The following is a 20,583-nucleotide window of genomic DNA, read 5'->3' as shown; positions in this document are numbered from 1 at the left end:
ATTGATTTGCTGAGATTCCTCCAGATCTTTAATATTGGTTTAGTCTGATGTGCTCTAACAGCAACAGCTGTTTACCTGCATATGTTGCAGCTGTGAGTAAAGATGTTAATCTCCTTATTTTTCCCTTCAAAATAACAGTTATTGCATGAGTAGAAATGGAACATGTTGAGGTGTCTCCTGAGTATTCTGCGTGAACATAAACTCAGAGCTTTGTCTCTGTGGTGTGCAGCCTGCCTCTTTTGATTAAACGTTTAAAACATTTTCTCCATCCTTTTGTGCCTGGTCACAGTAGCTTGACAGCCCCTTAAATCAAAGTATGTGGAGAATTAATGAGCGAACGATGTGACACTGACTGATTCAGGGAATGGTGCCAAACCAAACAGCTGTAAGTCATGTTGTTGTTGTGGTGACATGCATAATGGATGAAATTGAAATATCAAATTTAAATAAACAGTTAACAAATGCAGCAATCTTTCACATCTCATCTCCATTTAATTATTTGAGATGTTTTTTTTTTTACTCTATAAAGTTTGAAAAGATATGCACATTTGTGGCTAGGAATATTTTATTTTTTAAAAAAAATAACAGTCAAATCCACACAGGATGCTATGTTTATGATGAAAATAAGCTTTCCTTCCCCTGTGTTTCGTCTTTTCACTGTCAGTCACATATGCGAAATGGCTGACAGTCCTGTAATCTACAGCAGTGGCAGCCCATAATCCCAACCGATCAAAGGTTGAGATTACCAAAGATGTGGGAGGGGCAGAGCTGCAGATAGGAGGACAGTGAGAGAGGGTGAGCTCAGACATGACAGTGGCGATGCAGACCAGGCAGGGATTGGTGCACACAAATAGCCAGCCAATCACTGCAGAGGAAGGGAAAAATAACAAGGCAAGGGGAGAGCTAGTGAAAGAGGGAAGAGCAATGAAAAAGCGAGGGAGACGGTGAAATCACAGCAGCACAGGAGAGACCAAACAAGGAGGAGAGGAAGGATGAGTGGAGCAGAGAGCGCTGATCAGTGAAGCCTCCAGAGAGGGAGAGGAGAGGAAGAAGATGAACAGGGAGAGGGGGGTGAGCAGCCAGCACTGAGAACATCCATCAGCTCAGGCAGCCATGCTCTGAGCCCTGGAGCAGCAGGGCTACGCAGACACTGCACAGGCCCACCACCAGGCCCATCTCAGCCCTCCATCCCAGTCACCAACACTGGGCCAGGGATACAAGAATATTCCCATCACATCAGCTGTGTAGAAGAGCCATGAGGACAGCTAGGAAGGGCAGCGTGGAGATGCCTGCATTTATGCGGCAGCTGGTGAAAGAGACGGAGAAGAGGGTCAGCTCTTTCTTCAAAGGGGGCCGTGGAGGAGCAGCAGAGGGAGAGCAGCCGGGGGAGGGAGAGAAGGAGGAGGTCATCCCCAGCCCTTACCTGGACCGGCCGGTCCTGGACAAACTAGCAGAGGAGGGCTGCGCACGCTGGGGCCTCACCTACGCCCTAGGAAGCATGCAAGGCTGGAGGGCCAACATGGAGGACTTTCACAACTGTGTTCCACAGCTGGGTGGAGAGCTGGCCGACTGGAGCTTCTTCGCTGTGTTTGATGGTCATGCGGGCAGCACGGTAGCACAGTACTGCTCCCAGCACCTTCTGGGCCACATCCTTGCCACAGGTGAAAGATGTGCAACTAAAACTGCATTCATAAAATTAATGTAAAAGATTAAAGATATGGAGTGGTGTTATGTAAGGAAGTGCAATTTACTGATTAATGGTAAAGATGCACAGCTATGCACAATGGAAGATAATCTCATCCGGAAAATGTTTTCTTCCTGGAGAAGAGACTCTTAATGTCTTATTAAAGATGATTTTGTGAATAGTAATTTCTCATTGCATTCTGCTAATACCTTATGCTATTCTATGTAATGATGTGTTTTTATGGAATGCCAAATTCCCAAAGCAAAAAATATTCCAATATCGTATCTGTTTGTGCACACAGGTGGATTGGGACCAGAGGATGACCCTGAAAAGGTGAAAGGAGCCATCATTGAGGGCTTCCTGCAAACAGACAAACACCTGCACTCTGTGGCACGTCGAGAAGGCTGGGAGAGGGGTGGTACCACTGTGGTGGCCACTCTCATCTCACCGTACTACATCTATTTCGCCAACTGTGGTGACTCGAGGGCCATGTTGTGCCGGTCTGGCCAGGTTTGCTTCTCCACTGAGGACCACAAACCTTACAGTCCTCTGGAGAAAGAGCGTATTGAGAGCGCAGGTGGCTCAGTGACCATCCAAAGGATCAACGGCTCCCTGGCAGTGTCCCGCGCTCTGGGGGACTTCAGCTACAAGGGAGCAGAGAACCGGGCGCCCAGCCAGCAGATGGTGTCACCAGAGCCAGAGGTGTGTGTGGTGGAGCGTTCACCAGCAGATGAGTTCCTGGTGCTCGCCTGTGACGGGGTGTGGGACACCATCAGCAATGAGGAGCTGTGCGCCTTCATCCACAACCGGCTGCGTGTCTGCACTGACCTGAGGGAGGTCTGCACACAAGTCATTGACCTCTGTCTCTATAAGGTCAGAACCTGCAGCTTAAAACCACTGCACACGTCATCTTATGCGTTCCTATATCTTCAGTAGTTTAAATTGTAAATCCTTTTAACTGGTTATAAACAGAAAACACAATTTCAGGGTAAAACTGTGTTACATAATTTTTAATGGCTTGTGGATTTTATGTAATGACATAATCCTTTAAACTGTGACTGTGTTGAGTTGGTTTGGCTTAATCTGAAGGATGTCAGGGTCATTTTTGAGAAAAGAGCTCAGCCTTATGAAGGTATCTTGGGGACAGTTTCTATTTTCTTCTTTTTTTTTTCAAATCAATCATAATTATTCTATATAATTTTCACTCAGGCTTTCAAAAACACCCTCCAGTAAGACCTTTTCTTGTATCTTTTTTTCTACCCAACAGTTGTGTTCAGACAGGTGATACATCAGGAAAATTTAGTGGGATGGACAGATTTACAAAAACAATCATGGTATCTTGCTGTTTGAACCATAAATGTTGAGTTCCACAGGGGGATGTACTGGATGGTCTCGTTTCACTATTTTATATCCCATATATAAATGGTTTGAGGACTCTACAGGACTAAATCTGGTTATTTCTTTCTACATTCTGTATTCGGTTGACTTGTTTATAAAGATGATTAGTTTATTTGGTAAAGATCTGTGTAATACTGGGGTATAGGTTGTTATTTGTGGTGTGGTTTGGAATTTTAAGTTGGTGAAATATGTACACAGGAAAATTGCAATATTATAATATTTTAAGGTAATGGGGCAAACAGTTGCTTATTTAAGCATCCAGCAGATATGGAACATTAGTACTCATTTAAAGTCTTATTTCTAGCCACCATCTTTCTCTCCAAAAAATACCCGTCTCTGTAGTCAGGTGTTTCAGTTTCCTCATTAGCAATTTGCAAACTTTATCTGTCAGCTGTTTGGTTCTGGGTAGGTAGCAGGTGAACTAATGAGAGCAATGAGAATCAACATAAACCACTGAAGTCGAAACAATGAGCTAAAAGACACTAAAATGCTCCATATAGGTGAGTTTACTCAGGTAATAATTTTCTTCCGATTTGTCACTATGAGCAACCCCTTTTACATAGTACTCATGTGATCCATTGTTAATATAAGAGTATTGATTAGGTACTTTAGTCAGGTTTGTGCCCTCATGGAGACGAAGATCTAAAAGTAAAGCAGAGAACATCTCTGGACATAATAGCACTCATTTAAACTGAAAAATCAGCTCTGACGTCTGCTAGAGATTTGGTTCAGTCTCATTTGGACTGTGGCTGCTGTTCAGGGTATAATAGTGTGACAGAGACCATCTTAAAATAGTCCAGAGTGGTGTCAGAACAGGTTATATGGGATTATTCTGGGTTCCTGTGAGGACTCATTTCAGCCACTCTCATTTTGAGTGTGTTTGATGGTTGAGAATTGATGTTCAAGAACATAGAATTGCTCGTCGTACCATCCTCGTGCATGAAGAGTAATTACAGACCAGTGAGGGTGAATAATTATTCCACAGCAGACATTTTCACTGCACAGTAAGTAATACACAGAACAAATTAGCAGAAAGACTTTTCAGCATAAAGTGTATTGTTTAGGCTTTCTGCATACTATAATTTAACTGCATAACTCATTTAAAATCAGGGTTTGCAGACCTCCAAGGCAATTAGATAAATATATATGGATGACTGTCTGTTTTGTGTTTTCTTTAGACTCAAAGAAACACAACAAGGTTAATATGGGCCACATGTGCACACGCTTACACCCATGGTGCCCTCCTTTTGGCCATTATGCCCATCATGTCAGTGTGTTATATAACAGGGCTTCAGCTTGGATAACCTCAAAATGTCACAGCTTCTTCCACACTCCATTTACATTTTCCTGATCCACTGCAAACCGTGTGACACTGGTGCACGCACCTTGAAGAGAAAATGATCTATTTCTAAAGCAGTTTACCCAAGTTGAATTTATGTTTGATATGTTCACATGTGTAACATCAGTCATTATCACTCACCTCTGTTGACACCACTTGTCTTCACAGGGCAGCTTGGACAACATCAGTATCATCCTGCTGTGCTTCCCTGGTGCCCCCCAGCTGTCAGCAGAGGCACTACACCAGGAGGCTGAGCTGGAGGACCTGCTGGAGTCCAAAGTTGCAGGTACATGGGTATATATGATACATAAAATATGCTGTTGGCAATTTACTGTCATATGAAGTATTTGGTGTCACTTTTCTGTTATGGTTTGCAGTTGAAGCACAGTGAGATGCAACTCTTATACTTACTATGGTTTATTAGGGTAGTCTGCCTTATAGAGGCTACATGGATCTGAAAGATTTTTCTAATAAATAAACAATCAATACTGCTCTTTTACCGGTTTTCCATTTCAAACAAGTATGAGGATGTGATGCTTTTTCTTGCTGTCAACAAATAGAACAAAAAGACTGAAATCATCAGTGAATTGATCCTGCTGCCAAAAACAGGTGTTCTCTCTGTAGTCAATGCCTGATATATCTTATTGCAGGAGAGATTTATAGGCTAGCATTTTATTTTAGCTGCAATTGTGGTTATATTCGCTGAACATTTCTTAATATCTTGACAGGTATAGATAAATTGGGTAATCTGACAAAAACAAAAGAAAGAAAAGAAAAAGAAAGAGGTTGGGCCGAACAAAACATTTGGACAGTCAATCTGCCTGTCTACCTGCGTACCCACCCACACCCCACACCCCGTCAAGTTCACTACAGTATGGTGTTTAGTTCACATGTGAGTTAGACAGTTAACCCATCTGACTAGATAGGCCTGTCACTTGTCACATGTTCAAGGTCATATACCATGACCTTGAGTCCTGTAGCTTATTTTGAGTCTGCCCAACATACAATATGCTTTGCTGAAGTGTTAAACTCACCACAACACTAAATGTATGTTAATCAGCCATTGAAAGTAGCGCCCAACAAATTACTGTATGAATGACTGCAACATGTTGTAAAATACAGAGTAACTCCAGGCTTATCCTTTGCTTTGCTGCACGTAAAACTTGAAAGAAATTTTCCGAATTTGTGTTTTGCCTTAATATCTGACAGAGATTTATGACGAGCTGTGTGCCAGAGGGGAGGAACCAGACCTGCTCTCTGTCCTCACAATCCTCGCATCCACTGTTATCCCTGGACTACCACCAGGTGGAGGCATACAGAGCAAGTAAGAGACACAAAATGAGTGTTTACATGCATATGTGCGTACATCCTTACCCTGTTTAGGGAAATGACATCATGCTATTTCCTTGCGTTGCAGAAGGAACTGCATTATTTCTGCTTACTATCAACAAAGAGATACACACAAGCCCACACTGCCAAATGTGAGTGCAAACTACATACCTGTCCCATTGTAACCATTAGACGACATGTTATTATCTTCACTGTGCACAGTATTTTCACCATTATTTTCTCTACTACCTGTATGTCCAGGGCTTAGGAAGCTCCTGAGAAGCCCAGCTGGATCCATGAAGGGACTGTAATTTATGTCAATATTAAAACTGTTTTCTTCATGTGTGCAATTTGACAGTAAGGGGAGATAATTAACAGACAGGGACGTTTGTTTACATCATGCCAGCAAGCAGCATCTTAACATAACAAATACAATGAAAGAAATACATTTTATATTTATACAAGAATGACATTTTGTAAAACCTACTCAGAGACACTGATCCAGCAACAAATCGCTGCCTCATATTCAGTAAACAGAAGATACAGATAACAATTTCAAATGATATCGTGAATAACAGCCGACTGTGAAACTGTACATTTTCAATGGATAAAATAGGGATCATGAGTATATGTAGAGTTATATTTTAAAGATGTTTTAAGAATAGATATTTTAAAACAGTAGATAATATAAATAAAAATAACAGAATCATTCCTACTTTTTTTTCAGTTTACCTTTCCTTTAGGAAAGAAAAAAATGTGTTGACTGAAACGTTGTCAGTGCTAGCCAAAAGCTAACGTGCAGCTTACATATATTCATTTGATTCACTTGAGCATGCTAACAGTGCTAACAGCTGTTAGGGATGCACAAAAGCATCTTTTCCTCCTGTGGTCTAAAGTGATTGACAGTGATTAAATATTTTGACTAATCTCAACGCATACACTTACAAAAACAAAACAATATGATTCCCAAATAAATCAAAGGGGATGCTTTTTGAAAAGGTGTTTACTTTATGTTTTATTTTAAACATGTAGGACAAAATGCATTTGGCTGAAGAGATGTTAGGAGAATGTCATTTATTCAAATAATTATGTGATATTTTTTTTTCTTTTTTTTTTTTTTAAAAAAAAACTAGCCTACACAGCATGTTGTGATTTGATTGTGACCATAAATTGAGCTCAAAGTACCCATAAATTGGCCAAATCCCCTAAAACATATATTTACTGATCAATCAAGATGCATTTTACATGAATAAGTTCTGCACGAAAACCTTTCTGGCAGTTCCCTCTATATATTAACCATATTTCTAAACACATTTGTCAACACAGCACATGGGAAATGTGTTTTTTCCACAAGTTGGATGATATGTACTGTGCTGCCTTATTCATCTTTTACACACCTGACCAGCATCAGAACAGGTCAGTTTCAGAATGGGTCAATTTATCTGCATCAAAATGCATCATACTTATTTCAGTGAGTAATTTTCTGTGTGTAGACGTTACATGTTAAGAGTCATGATTGTTTTAAATCTAAATAAAGAATATTTGACTGACAACATGCCGTATTTTTTACCCACAATACCTCACTAAACAATCGTTTTTCTCGTTGGTTTGAAACAATGGAGACAGTTCATCGAATGCGACCACTAGAGGAAAATGAATGAGTTGGTCTCTAGTGAAATCTCTAAGGAGGAAGCTTTTTGTATCGTCCCGAGCACTGATGAAAACCTGCCACGTAGATGATACAGAAAGGATTAAAATGGCTTTAAAATGCATAGTAAAGGATCTCCTCCAGCTAGCTGAGGAGAGCCTGAGCCTCGCTCTCCGCTGTGTTGATGTGATCCTGCAGCTATCTGTGCAGCACTTACTGACTTGAGGACGTCCTCTGCAGGCCACGTTTGATTAGATGTGCTCCACTGAAAACCTTGGCTCTTATCGCTCGTTTTTGATTACTATGAATTTCAATGACATGCATTGATGAAATAAGATGGGTGTTTTATGAGCAGTCAACAAATTAAAAGTCCCTTTCTTAGTGCTTGTGGGCTCCTGTAGTGGCTTTGAGAAACTCTGTTTAAATACAAATCAAAATTCAAATGTTTTACATATGCAGCTTGTAATCTAAGCTGAGACTGAAAATGGACATTGTGTTACATCTGTAACACATCACATATGACCATATTTACTGAGGAGCTCAGGGGACATGTGCAGTACTCTCAAATCAGCAGACCCCAGCAAGTGGTCCTTCACTGCTTCTTTCGTCTGATTGCTTTCGTATGAGCCAATCACTTCAGGACATCAGACCCCACTTCACAGTGATGTTGAAGTCTTTAAATTGCATTCATCTTCTTGCTCTTTTTCTCTACACAGAACAAAATGTCATCAATTATTTGATGTCCAGAATCCATGCTGGAGGTCTGCTATTATCTGCATAGACTTCCACTGAAATTTCTCAGAGAGGTGCTGAGGAGATGTTAATTGTTCTGTTTTCAGAATTAGGTCAAATTGCCGACTTTCTTGAAATCACTTAGTATGGAAATGCATCTCATTAGCTCTCCAGTATAGATAACCCCCCCAAAAATTACACATGAATAACATCTTAGCAGAGCTACCTATCCACACTGGTTTCCTGAAGGCGATTATTCATTATGGCTAAGGCTCCCACACCGCCAGAAAATCCATTTTGATGGCCATAGCTCTGCCGTGGGCCCTGGTGAGCTGTTTCACTCAGCTGTTTCTGCAGCAATGCCAGAGACACCTTATTGGACACCATGAACTCATTGACAGAGATCATCTCTCCCGACAGACGGCGGCCCACATACACCCCATCAGTCACCGCACCTGCATCCGTCTCGCTGTCACACACTGTCTCCACCGAGCCCTCTGTGTAGCGGTGTCTTCCTGTGGGGCAGTGGGATGAAATGGGCTGCACGGTGTTGCGTTTAATGCGTTTTTGCCTGAGGTGCGCAGGCAGGCGCCTCTGGTTGTGACTTTTGGTGGGGAGGCAGGGGCAGCAGAGCCACCAGGAGCCAGGTGTGCAGCAGGTGCGGGGCCGATTGCGGCCAGAGCAAACCAGCTTTCCCACGATCCAGTTGAGAGTTTGCTTGATGACAATAGAAATGACATTAAAAAGTGAGTAGATACAACACACCCCCATTAAAATGAAAAGGCAGTTCCCAAGCCGGTAGGCCTCTTGAGACTCATACTGCTGTTTCTGACTGCTCACCAGGTCTCCAAAGCCGATGGTGCTGAAGGCCACAAAACAGAAGTATAGGGAGTCCACGTAGCTCCAGTTCTCCATGGAGCTGTACAGAGTAGAGGCACTGCACGCAATCACAACTGACGCCACACCCAGGATCAGCATCACGTAATAGACTGACGGTTTCCAGCCTTCCAGGCTGTCCTCCTCATCAGACGGCTCCTCCCTGCTGGACACTACCCCGACTCCAGCACACCTCAGCCGACGCTCGTGACACCAGCGCATGATGTAAGCTAACATCGTGATGATTCTCTCCAGGAAGAGGTTAAAGAAGAGGATTGTGGCAGCACAGCCAATGAGACCATAGAAGATTAAGAATATTTTCCCAGCTATGGTTGCTGGTGTGGTCATGCCAAAACCTGGAGAGAAGAAATTAAAAAAAAAAAAAAAAAAAAAGTTAAAGGTCACATTTGTCTAACAATATCATTTTGGGGGTTTGTTTTCTTAAAAGAACAATTTAAGATCTTTTAAATTAGCATCTCAGGAAAAACTTCAAAACTTACCAATAGTGGAGACCACTGTGCCCACAAAGTAGAAAGCCCCAGAAAAGTCCCAGCGGGGCCTCAACGTGTCCACTCTGATCCCAGCTCCATTTGCCTCCTCGTACTGACGCAGCAGAGTGTGCAGGGCGCCCAGGTTGACCCGGTATCGCTGGGTGAAGTTGTCCAGCTGCTGCTTCCAGAGGCGACGGGCACGCAGCTCAAAGGGGTGTTCCAGGGCTGAGAAGATGGCCGCCCCGCACAATAAGTAGAGCAGGATGAGGCCAGCCAGCAGGCAGAAACGGGCATTGTCTTCATTCATGGGTGCCCTGGGGCAGCAGCAGCCACCAGCAGCCCTCCTCTGAGCCATGAGCACAACAGCAACAACATGCACCACCTTCACCAGTGCCGCTCGGTCACACACTCCCAGTTTACGTTAAGTGCATCCCCACCACATACATGCACTGGCAACATAAAGCACTTTTGGTTTACACGCACAGCAATACATTTGGATCTTAAACTGCAGAAGATTGAAAAAATATCTCTTGAAGGAGGTTACTGAGGACTGCGATGATCATTTAGGAGAAAAAATCTGCATCTGAAGAAAATGCTGTCTGTAAGAAAACAACAACAAAAAAAATCATAGAAAGTTTACAATGTAAATATTTTATTATTATTTAATTCTGTTTATGCTTTATTTTTTGTCCTTAATAATACAAAATGATCACAACCACAAAATATGACTGAAGACATAATAGGCTTTAGTTCAATGTATTAAAAATATGTTTATGATAGGAAAACACTACATTTGTTAAAAAAAAAGGAAAAAAAGCCAAAAACATTGCAGTTAGTAGCAATTTATTGTGTGTAATCCACACACAGATGAAATAGTCAAAGTGAGAAGTTGAAAAACAACACATCGTACCTGGTCTCGCTGACACCCCCCGAGCGCTGCTGGTCTGCTGGACTCTTTCCATGGATCTGGGGAACAACAACCAGCAGGAGGAAGCCTCTTGAGGGTCTTTTCTTTCCCTGTGAGCAATCTGAAAGACTGTCTGCTGTTTCATCTGTCACACACTGACATCATCATCCCTTAGCCCAGCCCCTCCATCTCTGAGCACACCCTGACTGGTGCAGTCATCTCTTCATTTCAACAGCACCATTCCTCTTTTTCAAGCCTTCACCACACCTGATTTTAACTTCATCTTGACGAGCTACAAGTGACCACAAGTTTGCTTTGTATAATTGATCCCTTAATTACTGGATATGCTCACCAAGCCTGAACTAAGCAGATTCAAGTCCTGACTGGAGTATAGCATCAACCCTGATTGTCCTCTGAAACTGAAACTAACAACTGCAGCAGTGGTCTTAACATTAGAGAAGCCTCATAATCAGAACCAGTAACCAGAAGCCCGTCCGGTCACCGTGGGGAAGTTTACCACCACTGAGGCGCCCTTGAACAAGACACTCAAATCCAAAGTGCCTGGTGAGATTTGCTCAGATCAGACTGTGCTTGTACTGTGTAGCTTCCAGCCCCTCTCAGAGGGCTTTTTGTTGTTGCTGCAGACTGTGTGGGAGGATGTGTTGAGCATGACTCGCAGCTCCTCTGTCTGCTCATCCCTTTAATCTTGTCTGGGGCTGCAGGTAAGGGCAGGGGTTCCCTCTGCCTGCTGTCTGATGGCCGAATGACAGGAGTGGACAGGTGTGGAGGACAGAAAGCACATCTGCCTTCATCTCATCAGCCAACCCTGTGTCAGGTGTTGAACTTTGTAGTTCAACATTCTGATTTGTTCAGGTTTACAGTACAGCATATTTACCACTTTAAGACGTTTTAATGACTGTAAAATCGTTTAAGTACCTCAGTAAGTACTGATGTCCGGATGAATCCATGAATGCATTCATTTCTCAACAGAATGATTAAACAACCGATTCTGAAGTTTCAAAGTACAGTGAATGTTATCCTTAATCCAGTTCATATGAAATTATTTCACAATTTAATGTCTGCATTGTACTGTAGTTTACAATGCAAAATAAAGCATTTAAAACATATTAAACAATGACGATATAAATCCACTGAGGCAATCAAATGAACTGAAGAAATGCAGTAAATGAGACCACTTTTCAGCATCAAAGTTTTAGCACCATTTTAATGACACAGCTTATCAGAGGAAACAATCATGTCTTTGTCTTATAATTGCTGGTGCCATGTGTTTCCTGAAATAATGAGCAGGTCATCTCAAAACAGTAAGGTTTGGTGAGATTGTGTTTGGTTCTTGCAGGGTAAAACTACCTTCATTTTCACTCAAAAGAAATATGATCTGGAAAGAATTTATTTGATAAGAGGAGTGGAGTTTTTGTATTCAACCGCAGCCTCCATTTTTTAACGCCCTCATACTGTATTTTTCAAGAGTTAGAGTTCATTCCCATAATTCAACACAACCCTTTCAGAAGCCAGCACACCTGCAGTCATTCACTCACGCCAGTGAAGGTAGGATCGAGAGTAAATTTCCACACGTTTAGAGTGGCGTTCAGGTCGGTGGCAGCATGTTTGCCAGTATATCGATCAGGTTGTCCAGACCCCAGAGGTAGCCATCTTCTCGATTGCCCTCTACCCAGGGAGTGCGGTGGTCCAAGGTGACATGTGACGGCAATGCCACAGTCTTTCCAAAGTCAATCATCCAGACTCCTGTTCTGCCTGTCCAGTCGTGCACAAACAGTAAGGAGCTTCCCACAACCTGCAGCGATACAGCTGTTAGAAAAAGGACACATTTGCAATATTATCAGCCTATAAGCCTGCCTACACCAGCTGACAGAAAATATGGACATAACATCTTTTGGAACATGCTCAGTTGGTTCTTTCCTTTGCATTTCCAAAGTCCTGTTCAAAACATCCTCTACGGTGTTCAAAACTTAACCTCATGTGTTCTGAAGAAGTCTGATGCCTCCAAGGCCTGCCGTAATTGTTTCAGCCTTTTCAGATAGCCCCACTGTAGGGAAAGACGGAGGATTTACAAGAGAGGAAAGAAAACAATCAACTCAAGCAAATGAATGTCAGTGAAGGTCACACTCACCACAATGTGTGGACTGGATTCAACAAAGTTGTCAAGTGCCTGCATCACTTGATCTTTGCTTTTGGTCCTTTTAAAATTTGTGTGACATTCTTCATTTGCCTTCTGCAAAGGAAACATTCACAATACAATGCAAAATTTGCATCTGTTAGACTGTAAAGACAGACATTTTATCGCTGCTAAAACAAGGAGCATAAGAAAACAAGGAGCATTTATCAAAGATCATCAAATTAGCAGCATTAATTCCCAATACGTCTGACTTTGACATTACACAACCACCTTTGATGAAAACTGCGGAGCTCACCCTGAATCCTTCGATACGGAAACCCAGAGTTGCTGTGGAGCTCAGCGTCTCCCTCCACTGCATGTATCTGGTTTTCAGCACTGCCTGCTGGGCTCGTTCCTGGACTGTTGGGGCCTCTGGGTCCACAGCCACCATCTTCTCATACATGTCGCTGCGAGGCTGGGGTCGTTCCAGGGCCATCAGCAGCTCCTCCTCGAGGTATGTGCTGTGAAGGATAGTGCCTCAATGTCTTTGTGACTGCAGCATGTTGATCGCATCAAAGGATCATTTTAACAGTGAAAAAACACAACCTCGACGAGGAAATTACTGTTTTAAGACAAGACTCAGTGCTAAAATGTGACTGCTTCTCATTTGTTAGGTATTCAGGAAAAAAATCAGTTATTTGGTTTTTCAGCCTCTGGTTGGACCCTAACTGAGTACTTGTGAACAAATTGCTGGATTATGTAGAACCACTATTCTAAAAATAAACAAACAAAAAAAACTCCTCTCTTTGGCAGAAAATTGCCCCGACTTACCGACTGCCCATCTTGCAGTCCATGACAGCAGGTGTGCTGAAATTGGTCAGCAAGTTATCCATCACGTTGTAATCCTGCTCGTCCTGCCGCACCACACCGTGGTAGGCTGGAACAAAGGGCCTCAGACCGTCCTCCATCAGCCTGAGGTAGCATTGTCGCTCCCCCTCACAAAACCTCTTCAGCAGTGTACCGCGGTCCCCAACACGAAAGCTCCCTGTGAAGCAAGCAAGGTAGAGAAGGCTCTTAACAACCACATTTATTCCACTATTATGAGTATTGGTTTTGTTTTCACAATTAGAGACACAAGGAGTGTCTTGCAAGGCAAGTGACACTGGGGAAACAAACCTGCATGTCCGACCACTTGCAGCCACTGCTGAGGGTTCTTGGGAGTCATAGGAAGGAGATATGAAGTCCCACAACTTCTGTGTTTCTTCCATGCAGAGTTCTGCATTGGAAGACCAAAAAAATCTCAGTCAGTCATTATTTAGCACACACACATTCCAGGTCGCGCTCCTCTGCTGTCTGTGGTTTTCTGCGATTTTACAGACAGGCAACACAGACCTTAGACTTCAGACTTTGTCCCTCGATTTTTTTTTCTTTGCCTAATGCACAACGTCTTCATGGAAACAGCCCTTAACCAAGACTGAGTGAAGATTGAAGGATTGTCGCCTCTGGTCTTATACAACAGTTTTATCAAACATTTACAGGACACACTTGTTTTCTACAGAACATTGCTATTAACCAAACAGTGAAAGGCTGAACACACAGGCGTTAACAAATTAGTTTTGAAATTATGTTGAAAACATGCTACTCACACAATAACGACAATTGATTTGTTTGCTGGTGGAAACCAGTGATGTGTCCATTTTTATATTTTTTGATAACACTAAAATAACAAACTTGTAACAGTTTCAGAAACATGAAGAGATGCTTTGTTCTGTCTGTTAAAGTGATTATCACAAATTAGACATAAGTCTAAGAGGAATGTTTTGAATTAACTGCAACTTTTGTACATTTCTTAAAGACTACAGGTCATAAAATACAGACATGGTCAAGGTGAGTTAGATATCTTAATATAACATGCCTTGTTTTTATTTGCAGTGGTGAACATTAACTTCACTTAGATGCTACTTTATACTTCTACTCCATTATATTCTGGAGGGAGATATTATAGTTTTTACTCCTCTATATTTATTTGCCAAGTCTGTGGTTACTATGCAGATTAAGGTTTTAAATACACCACAGGTGAGCTTTTCACAAAATATGAAGCAGTGCTGGAAGTAAAGCCTTTCAAAGGGATATAAAGCAGTTGAAGTGAACTCCACTTTGACGAGCTGTAAAATGCCACTTATATATTAATGCTAGAGTTACACTAACACAATAATAAGCAAAAATGCTATGATGCTTTAAGTATATTTTCCATCTCCATACCATACTTGCATTTTTCTGCAACAATATTATCAGTTATATTTTATTACAGTTATAATTTTGAATGTTGAACTTCCAGTGGAGCCTTCGTTATATTGTTACTTTTATTCAAATGAATTGTCTGACACTTAATTTTACCAGCATTCATTCTCAGCATCATGTTATCACCTTGCAGTACAGTGGAGGTAATGTCCCCACACTACCTGCAGAGGGCAGTGACGCTCCTATGAGCGGCGAGCCGCGCTCAAATTTCTGGAGACGAAGAAGCAGCAGGAGCAGCGCAAAGTAAAGAAGAAGAATTTAACGGTTCCCGGTTGTTGAGCCGCCCCAGTACAGTCCCGAGTGTTTTGGGAGTGTATTATACCACCAGTCAAACGGCCAGCTGTTTCTTTTAGTCCACCGAGCTAACGCACCGCGATGCTCTTGCAGCGAGCAGCAATGTGTTGACTACGTTACCTCATTACGGATCATTGCTGCAACCAAAGGTAACGTTAAGGTGTGTTTGTTTGGGGCTTATTCGCACACTGAATAACGTTGTGTGGTTCTCCTACAGATAGCTTTGTTAGCTGGCTGCGATTCAGGTAAACTAACTTGCGCGACCCCACGCTAACTACAGATAATGTCGGTGCTAGCTAACCTTAGCTAACGCTGGTCAGTTGGCTTTACCAGAGCGAAGATGTTAACTCTCGCTAGCTCACTTATTGACGGAAAAGTATAAGATAACGTAGCGTTAGTTTTATTTCACAAGCCTCAAATATCAATTTCACGGCGCTTCAGACTTAACTTTATATCATCAATGATCAGCTAAACCACCAATAATTAGCCAACTCACACCACCGTCTGTAATGTTTTCTGTGCGTGCACAATGACAGAGTACGTTAGGTTAACACAGATTTGGTTGTCACAATCTGTTTCATCGTGGACGGGAGAAAGTCAAGTCAAGAGCGAAATCGAACAGCACTGTAACTTAGAAAAAAGGCTCAAACAGTAACTTACCTCGTAGAACGTGACTTAATACCTTTGCTGACTCCTCAACATCTGATATGATCCACCAACGAGAACTTTTTCTAATAAAAATGATGACACCTTTTGAACTGGACCCGGTCGGCTCACTACCGCCCCTCGCGGTGTGTTTTGATGAAGACAGGTTGTGGTATGAGGTGAGACACGTGAATTAGGAGAGAAAGCCAGAATAATGATATGGATCCATTTGAAATAGCTGTGCTAATGCATGTGGCAGTTAGCTCACTCCTGACAAATAATGTACCGATAGCTAAATCTGCTCTTTTCTATAGTGGCTCTACCCCCATGTTTAATGTGGGTTCAAGATGTGGGTTGCAAGAAAACTGATGCTCTTAGAAAGGTTGTGATCAGGATTAAGACCTTGTAGTTTTTTCCTGATGTCAAAGTTAATCAGAATTGATTTCTCCTGCAACAGACCCACAGTGATGGACGAGGGCTCTGAGGTGATGGAGGATATTGTATTCCGAGGAGTGGAGTTTTCCGTGAAGATCGTGGTGGACAAGGGTCTGCTGATAGTGGAAATCTCTGACTCGGTGACAGCAGATCAGTGGAGGGGGGAATTTGATCCAGCATGTAAGTAGCATACATTTATCATAGATTAATTGTCACCACAGGCACAAATACTCTCACCCATACTCTTTTCTTTTTTCAGACATTGAAGACCTCACCCGCAAAACCGGGAACTTCAAGCAGTTCCCCATTTTCTGTAGCATGCTGGAATCAGCTGTTAGAAAGGTACATTTGAAGGTGCTGCCAGAGTGGGGTTGGAAACTATGTAGTGGTGGCAGAGAAGCATACAAAGTTACTAGAAAGATGTGAACAGACACTGATGTGCTCGAGGCTGTGTGGGCTAAAGGGAGACTCATTCATTCGAGTTCGATGTTTCCACTTGAGTGAAAAATGTAGAGTTATCCAGAGCTGTCTTATACCTTCTCTCCGATTCATTAATACACAACAACAGTTGGAAATGTGCTTACATTTATTAATTGGTCTCAAAAGTTTAAGTACTGAACGCACACAGACTTGTGTGCGCTGTGTCAACAGACACCAGTCCTGTCTGTCAGGCATTTTAGGCTAAAACTAAACTAATACATGGACCGCAAAAACACAGTCAAATTTGGGTCTAATATCACATTACATTCTTGATTGTCAGAAGAGAAGAATACAAAATTGTTGTCATTTTTTTGTCTGTTCAGATGATACGTGTGAATTAAATGGTAAAAACATTTTATTGCTGTGCATGTGGGTCAGACAGTCATGAAAAGGGGAAAAATATAAGGATATATAAAAATATTCCTCCTGATTTTATACATTAATTTATTTTACAAAATGGCTGTCAGTGCAGTCTATATTATTCCTGATGTTGCACAGTTAACTCAAGCTTTTTCTGCAGATGAGTGATTCTGTTACACTTGACCTCTTGACCTATGCTGACCTGGAGCTGCTACGTAACAGGAAAGCAGGAGTGGTTAGTCGCCCTCGTGGCCACCAACAATCATCTGCCCTCACTGCCAAACGATATCTAATCCTCATATACACTGTGGAGTTTGACAGGTGTGTGGCAAAGTTTATTTAGCCACATAATACCATCATGTTGTTTGAGATGCCCTCAGATGTACATGGTTTCCACCTGTGTTTGTTATTCCCGTGGTAATAACCGTTGAATTATTTTGTATTTGCAGGATACACTACCCTCTGCCCCTGCCCTATGTGGGTAAGCCTGACCCAGCCGCCCTGCAGAAGGAAGTCAGAGCTCTGCGGGCTGAGCTCAGTGCTGTCACCTCTCATGGAGTTAACAAATCTGCAGAACTGGAAATACAGCGGCTACGAGCAGAGTAGGTTGCATTTCATCTCCATCACTGTGACTAGTATGAGAGGATGTGGGACTTTTTTTTTTTTAAAATGTGTCCTACTGTTTTCAAGGCTGGCTCTGGTGAAAGAAGAGAAGGAGGCCATGGCTAAGGTCCTGGAGCGACTGCAGATCAGTGGAAGTGGTTCCACACCTGGGCGAGAGGACTGGAGGGTCAGAGATGTTGTGAGGACGTTGGAGGAGCAGCTTGTCAAGGAGAGGGCCAAAAGCCAGCGCTCTGCAAGCAAGAGATGCCAGGAGCAGCGACTCCTGGTGGAGCAGGTGGACCTCTTCTGCTTCTCACAGTATTCAACTCTGAAAGACTCCTGCTGTTTCTTTTTTTTTTTTTTTGATTCAGCTGGTTTAACATTTTCTCCTTTGTCCCGGCTAGTTGGAGGAGCTGAGAGCTTCAGAGTGTGCTCTCCGTGTTCGTGTCAAGAGTCTCACCAATGAACTGGCGTTACTACGGAGAGGGTTAGACAATCTAAGCGTGTACTTTATCTTTATTTTCTCTCTCTTTCATTCATTCACTTACGCTGTTGACTGAACATTTCAAATCTGAATCTTATTTATCTACTTAGCGCACATCCTCTTTGTGTATCTGCAGCAGAGTGACTCCTGTGTCCGCTCGCATCAGCTCTCGGGTTGACGGGGAAATCTATCGCTCCCTGTCCCGCGAGAGGAGGTCAGGGTACGGAACCGTCAGGGCTCGCTCTGGATCCAGAGAACGGATGGAAGACAGAGTGCAAAGATCAGAGGAAAGAGGAAGAAGAGCGGACTCCTCAGGACCCCGTGCTCGCATTCCCAGACCCTCACCTTCTCCCACTGGTACTGGTTCCACTCACGATGTTGCAGGAGTTTGGCCTATTACGTCTAATAGTCTAAATCTAATTTTGTACTTTGATCTCACTTCTCCTACCTACTATATTACAGGGTCACGGGTACCACGCTTTGACCCAACTGCTTACATCCAGGACAGACAGCGCAGACAGAAAGAGGCAGATCTCAAAAAGTTGGTTTCCATTGTTATTCCTTTGACAGTTCGTCAGTGTTTGATGTTGTGTCAGCTCGGCACCATAGTTTGAACCCCGTTTTGTGTGTCAGACAGAGGAAGGTACGGAGGGACATGCTGACATCACCCATTGTCCCTGAGAGGGGGCGCTCACGATCTAGAGAGGCCTATCCTCAGACGGTCCGTTCCGGCAGCAGAGGCAGGAGTTTATCTGTGGAGAGGAGAGGGAGCAGGAACTCCTCTGAGAGCTCGTTAGTGGATATGGAGGAAATGGCCAAAACTCTGTTCAGGTGATGGGATCACCTCAGGTTTTGTTAAGCGTGTGCTTTAGCCAGTCACTTTAACGTCAGTTTTTCTGTATTTGCAGAGGAAGAAAGCAGACTTACAATGGACCCAGTGTGGTGAATGACATGGTAATTCACTCTGGAGCACTGTTTATTGCTGCTCTCTGTTTTGCATTTTTAGAGGATAAGTTTGAGGACTTTCTTTGTTTTTCTTCCTGTCAACAAATCCCACAGAAAGACCAAAACCAATAATTTGTTTGTCTCTCGATACTGTCCGATTTCCTGCTTCCGTCTGCGGCTCACAACCTAAACTCACTGTAATTGTTATTTCAAAAGTTATTGAAAATGAGTCAATGGTTCAGCAGTGGATTCATACACCTTCAATACAAGTATTTAGACAGCAGGATGGCATAAGTCAGACGTAATCAAAATAAACGAATGTTCTGATGTTCATCATAAAAGAACAGTATAACGTTGTGGTTGAACAACAGAGGGTCTATAGCACAAAGGAATGAGCTACACATACAAAGCTTTGACTGCACACTTGTTGGTAAGATCAGTTTATCGTTGGTTTTGGTGTTTTTATGAGATTTGTTGACAATAAAACATGAAGAATATCGCCAGACTTATCCTTTAATGTGAAATGTATGTGTTTGCAGTCCAGAGGGGGCCTTCTGACCAGAAAGCCATTATGCAGCACTCCATCACACAGAATGAAAGACAAAGGTAATTCATCACCATTTAACCATTTTCACAACTGTTTCAGTGGGGTTAGCAAAAAACGATCTCCACACAGCATCTTATTGTCATTCTCCGCCTCCATCCCCAGACAGCTCTGTGGACACAGGTGCTGAGCTGTCAGAGATTGATGCCAGACTTCAGGCGCTTCAGGAATACATGAGGGACCTAGATACAGGACGCTAACAACCTCTGCTCAAGCCCCTTGTGGATTCGTTCCCTGCCGTCTGCACAGGTCGGAGCTCAGGTCATCTTTTTGTTTAACTGTGCACAGACTGAGGAACACATGAAGCTTCAAGCGTGAGCGATGGGGTTTACCTTTGTGTATGTGTCCATGGAAGAGACTAAGACTCCTTCTGGAGGGTCAGACTCCCAGGAAAACTATAACCATCACTGTGAAGGACTACTTTTTGTGGACTGAAATTATTTTTTTATGTACCAAGTTTTTATTAATTAACTTAAAAGATGACTCTCTGAGTGTAGGCGTGGAGTTTTGTTTTTTTTTATTTACACCTCACAAAACCAACTAAACAAGTTAGGTGGATGTAAAATTTGGCAGTACCTCAGTCTGTAAATCCTTTATGTGCAGATTGATATATTTCTTTCCCTTTTTTCCCCAAAAATATCAGATTGGTAGTATGGGTTGCCTTCATCCTTCAGATCCCCTTTTTTTGCAAAAAGATAAAAAACATTTCAAAAACAGGAATTATAGAGCAGTTTGTTACCTACAAGCAACTGTTTAAAAACATAAATGTGAGTGGGTGTACATCAATATGTTGACCACAGACTGTTAAACCTGTGATGGACTTTTGTCTCCTCTGCCCAGTGCATGTTGGGATACACTCCAGCACCTGTACTCTGAAAGGCAAGTAAAGACATG

At 42.6% G+C, this 20,583-nt stretch overlaps 4 protein-coding genes across 12 annotated transcripts; 2 read left to right on the top strand and 2 right to left on the bottom strand.

Moving 5' to 3' along the window:
- The first annotated feature begins 105 nt into the window (after positions 1-105).
- ppm1nb (protein phosphatase, Mg2+/Mn2+ dependent, 1Nb (putative)) lies at positions 106-7,152 on the top strand. The gene is made up of 6 exons (XM_046411308.1): positions 106-1,661; positions 1,986-2,557; positions 4,590-4,707; positions 5,631-5,745; positions 5,839-5,902; positions 6,012-7,152. Exons 1-6 carry the CDS (start codon positions 1,256-1,258, stop codon positions 6,027-6,029), a joined length of 1,293 nt encoding a protein of 430 aa, XP_046267264.1. The 5' UTR covers positions 106-1,255; the 3' UTR covers positions 6,030-7,152.
- Positions 7,153-7,158: 6 nt separating this feature from the next.
- Positions 7,159-10,704, bottom strand: kcnk12l (potassium channel, subfamily K, member 12 like). 2 transcript variants are annotated; one of them, XM_046411307.1, is made up of 4 exons: positions 10,408-10,704; positions 9,507-10,096; positions 8,971-9,362; positions 7,159-8,847 (listed from the first exon to the last, which is right to left on the bottom strand). In XM_046411307.1, the coding sequence occupies exons 2-4, from the start codon at positions 9,850-9,852 to the stop codon at positions 8,353-8,355; spliced, it is 1,233 nt and encodes a 410-aa protein (XP_046267263.1). In that variant the 5' UTR covers positions 9,853-10,096; positions 10,408-10,704; the 3' UTR covers positions 7,159-8,352. The 2 variants fall into 2 exon arrangements, with proteins under 2 accessions (XP_046267263.1, XP_046267262.1); XM_046411306.1 differs by having other exon boundaries at positions 7,159-9,362.
- Positions 10,705-10,830: 126 nt separating this feature from the next.
- Positions 10,831-20,185, top strand: ccdc61 (coiled-coil domain containing 61). Of its 6 annotated transcripts, none has more exons than XM_046411301.1 (13): positions 10,831-10,968; positions 16,236-16,393; positions 16,473-16,555; positions 17,214-17,374; positions 17,503-17,655; positions 17,744-17,951; positions 18,061-18,161; positions 18,277-18,497; positions 18,603-18,681; positions 18,750-18,971; positions 19,049-19,094; positions 19,625-19,691; positions 19,795-20,185. In XM_046411301.1, the coding sequence occupies exons 2-13, from the start codon at positions 16,246-16,248 to the stop codon at positions 19,887-19,889; spliced, it is 1,584 nt and encodes a 527-aa protein (XP_046267257.1). In that variant the 5' UTR covers positions 10,831-10,968; positions 16,236-16,245; the 3' UTR covers positions 19,890-20,185. The 6 variants fall into 6 exon arrangements, with proteins under 6 accessions (XP_046267257.1, XP_046267256.1, XP_046267255.1 ...); XM_046411300.1 differs by lacking the exon at positions 10,831-10,968 and adding an exon at positions 15,046-15,293; XM_046411299.1 differs by lacking the exon at positions 10,831-10,968 and adding an exon at positions 15,047-15,282.
- itpkca (inositol-trisphosphate 3-kinase Ca) lies at positions 11,612-15,907 on the bottom strand. Of its 3 annotated transcripts, XM_046411310.1 has the most exons (7): positions 15,794-15,907; positions 13,715-13,814; positions 13,370-13,583; positions 12,855-13,059; positions 12,554-12,655; positions 12,398-12,469; positions 11,612-12,217 (listed from the first exon to the last, which is right to left on the bottom strand). In XM_046411310.1, exons 2-7 carry the CDS (start codon positions 13,761-13,763, stop codon positions 12,011-12,013), a joined length of 849 nt encoding a protein of 282 aa, XP_046267266.1. In that variant the 5' UTR covers positions 13,764-13,814; positions 15,794-15,907; the 3' UTR covers positions 11,612-12,010. The 3 variants fall into 3 exon arrangements, with proteins under 3 accessions (XP_046267266.1, XP_046267265.1, XP_046267267.1); XM_046411309.1 differs by lacking the exon at positions 15,794-15,907 and having other exon boundaries at positions 13,715-13,943; XM_046411311.1 differs by lacking the exon at positions 15,794-15,907 and having other exon boundaries at positions 12,015-12,231; positions 13,715-13,945.
- Positions 20,186-20,583: the final 398 nt, after the last annotated feature.

Source organism: Scatophagus argus, chromosome 14 (genome assembly GCF_020382885.2).
Source record: "Scatophagus argus isolate fScaArg1 chromosome 14, fScaArg1.pri, whole genome shotgun sequence".
Classification (NCBI taxonomy): domain Eukaryota; kingdom Metazoa; phylum Chordata; class Actinopteri; family Scatophagidae; genus Scatophagus; species Scatophagus argus.
This window is presented reverse-complemented; position numbering and strand designations above follow the sequence as displayed.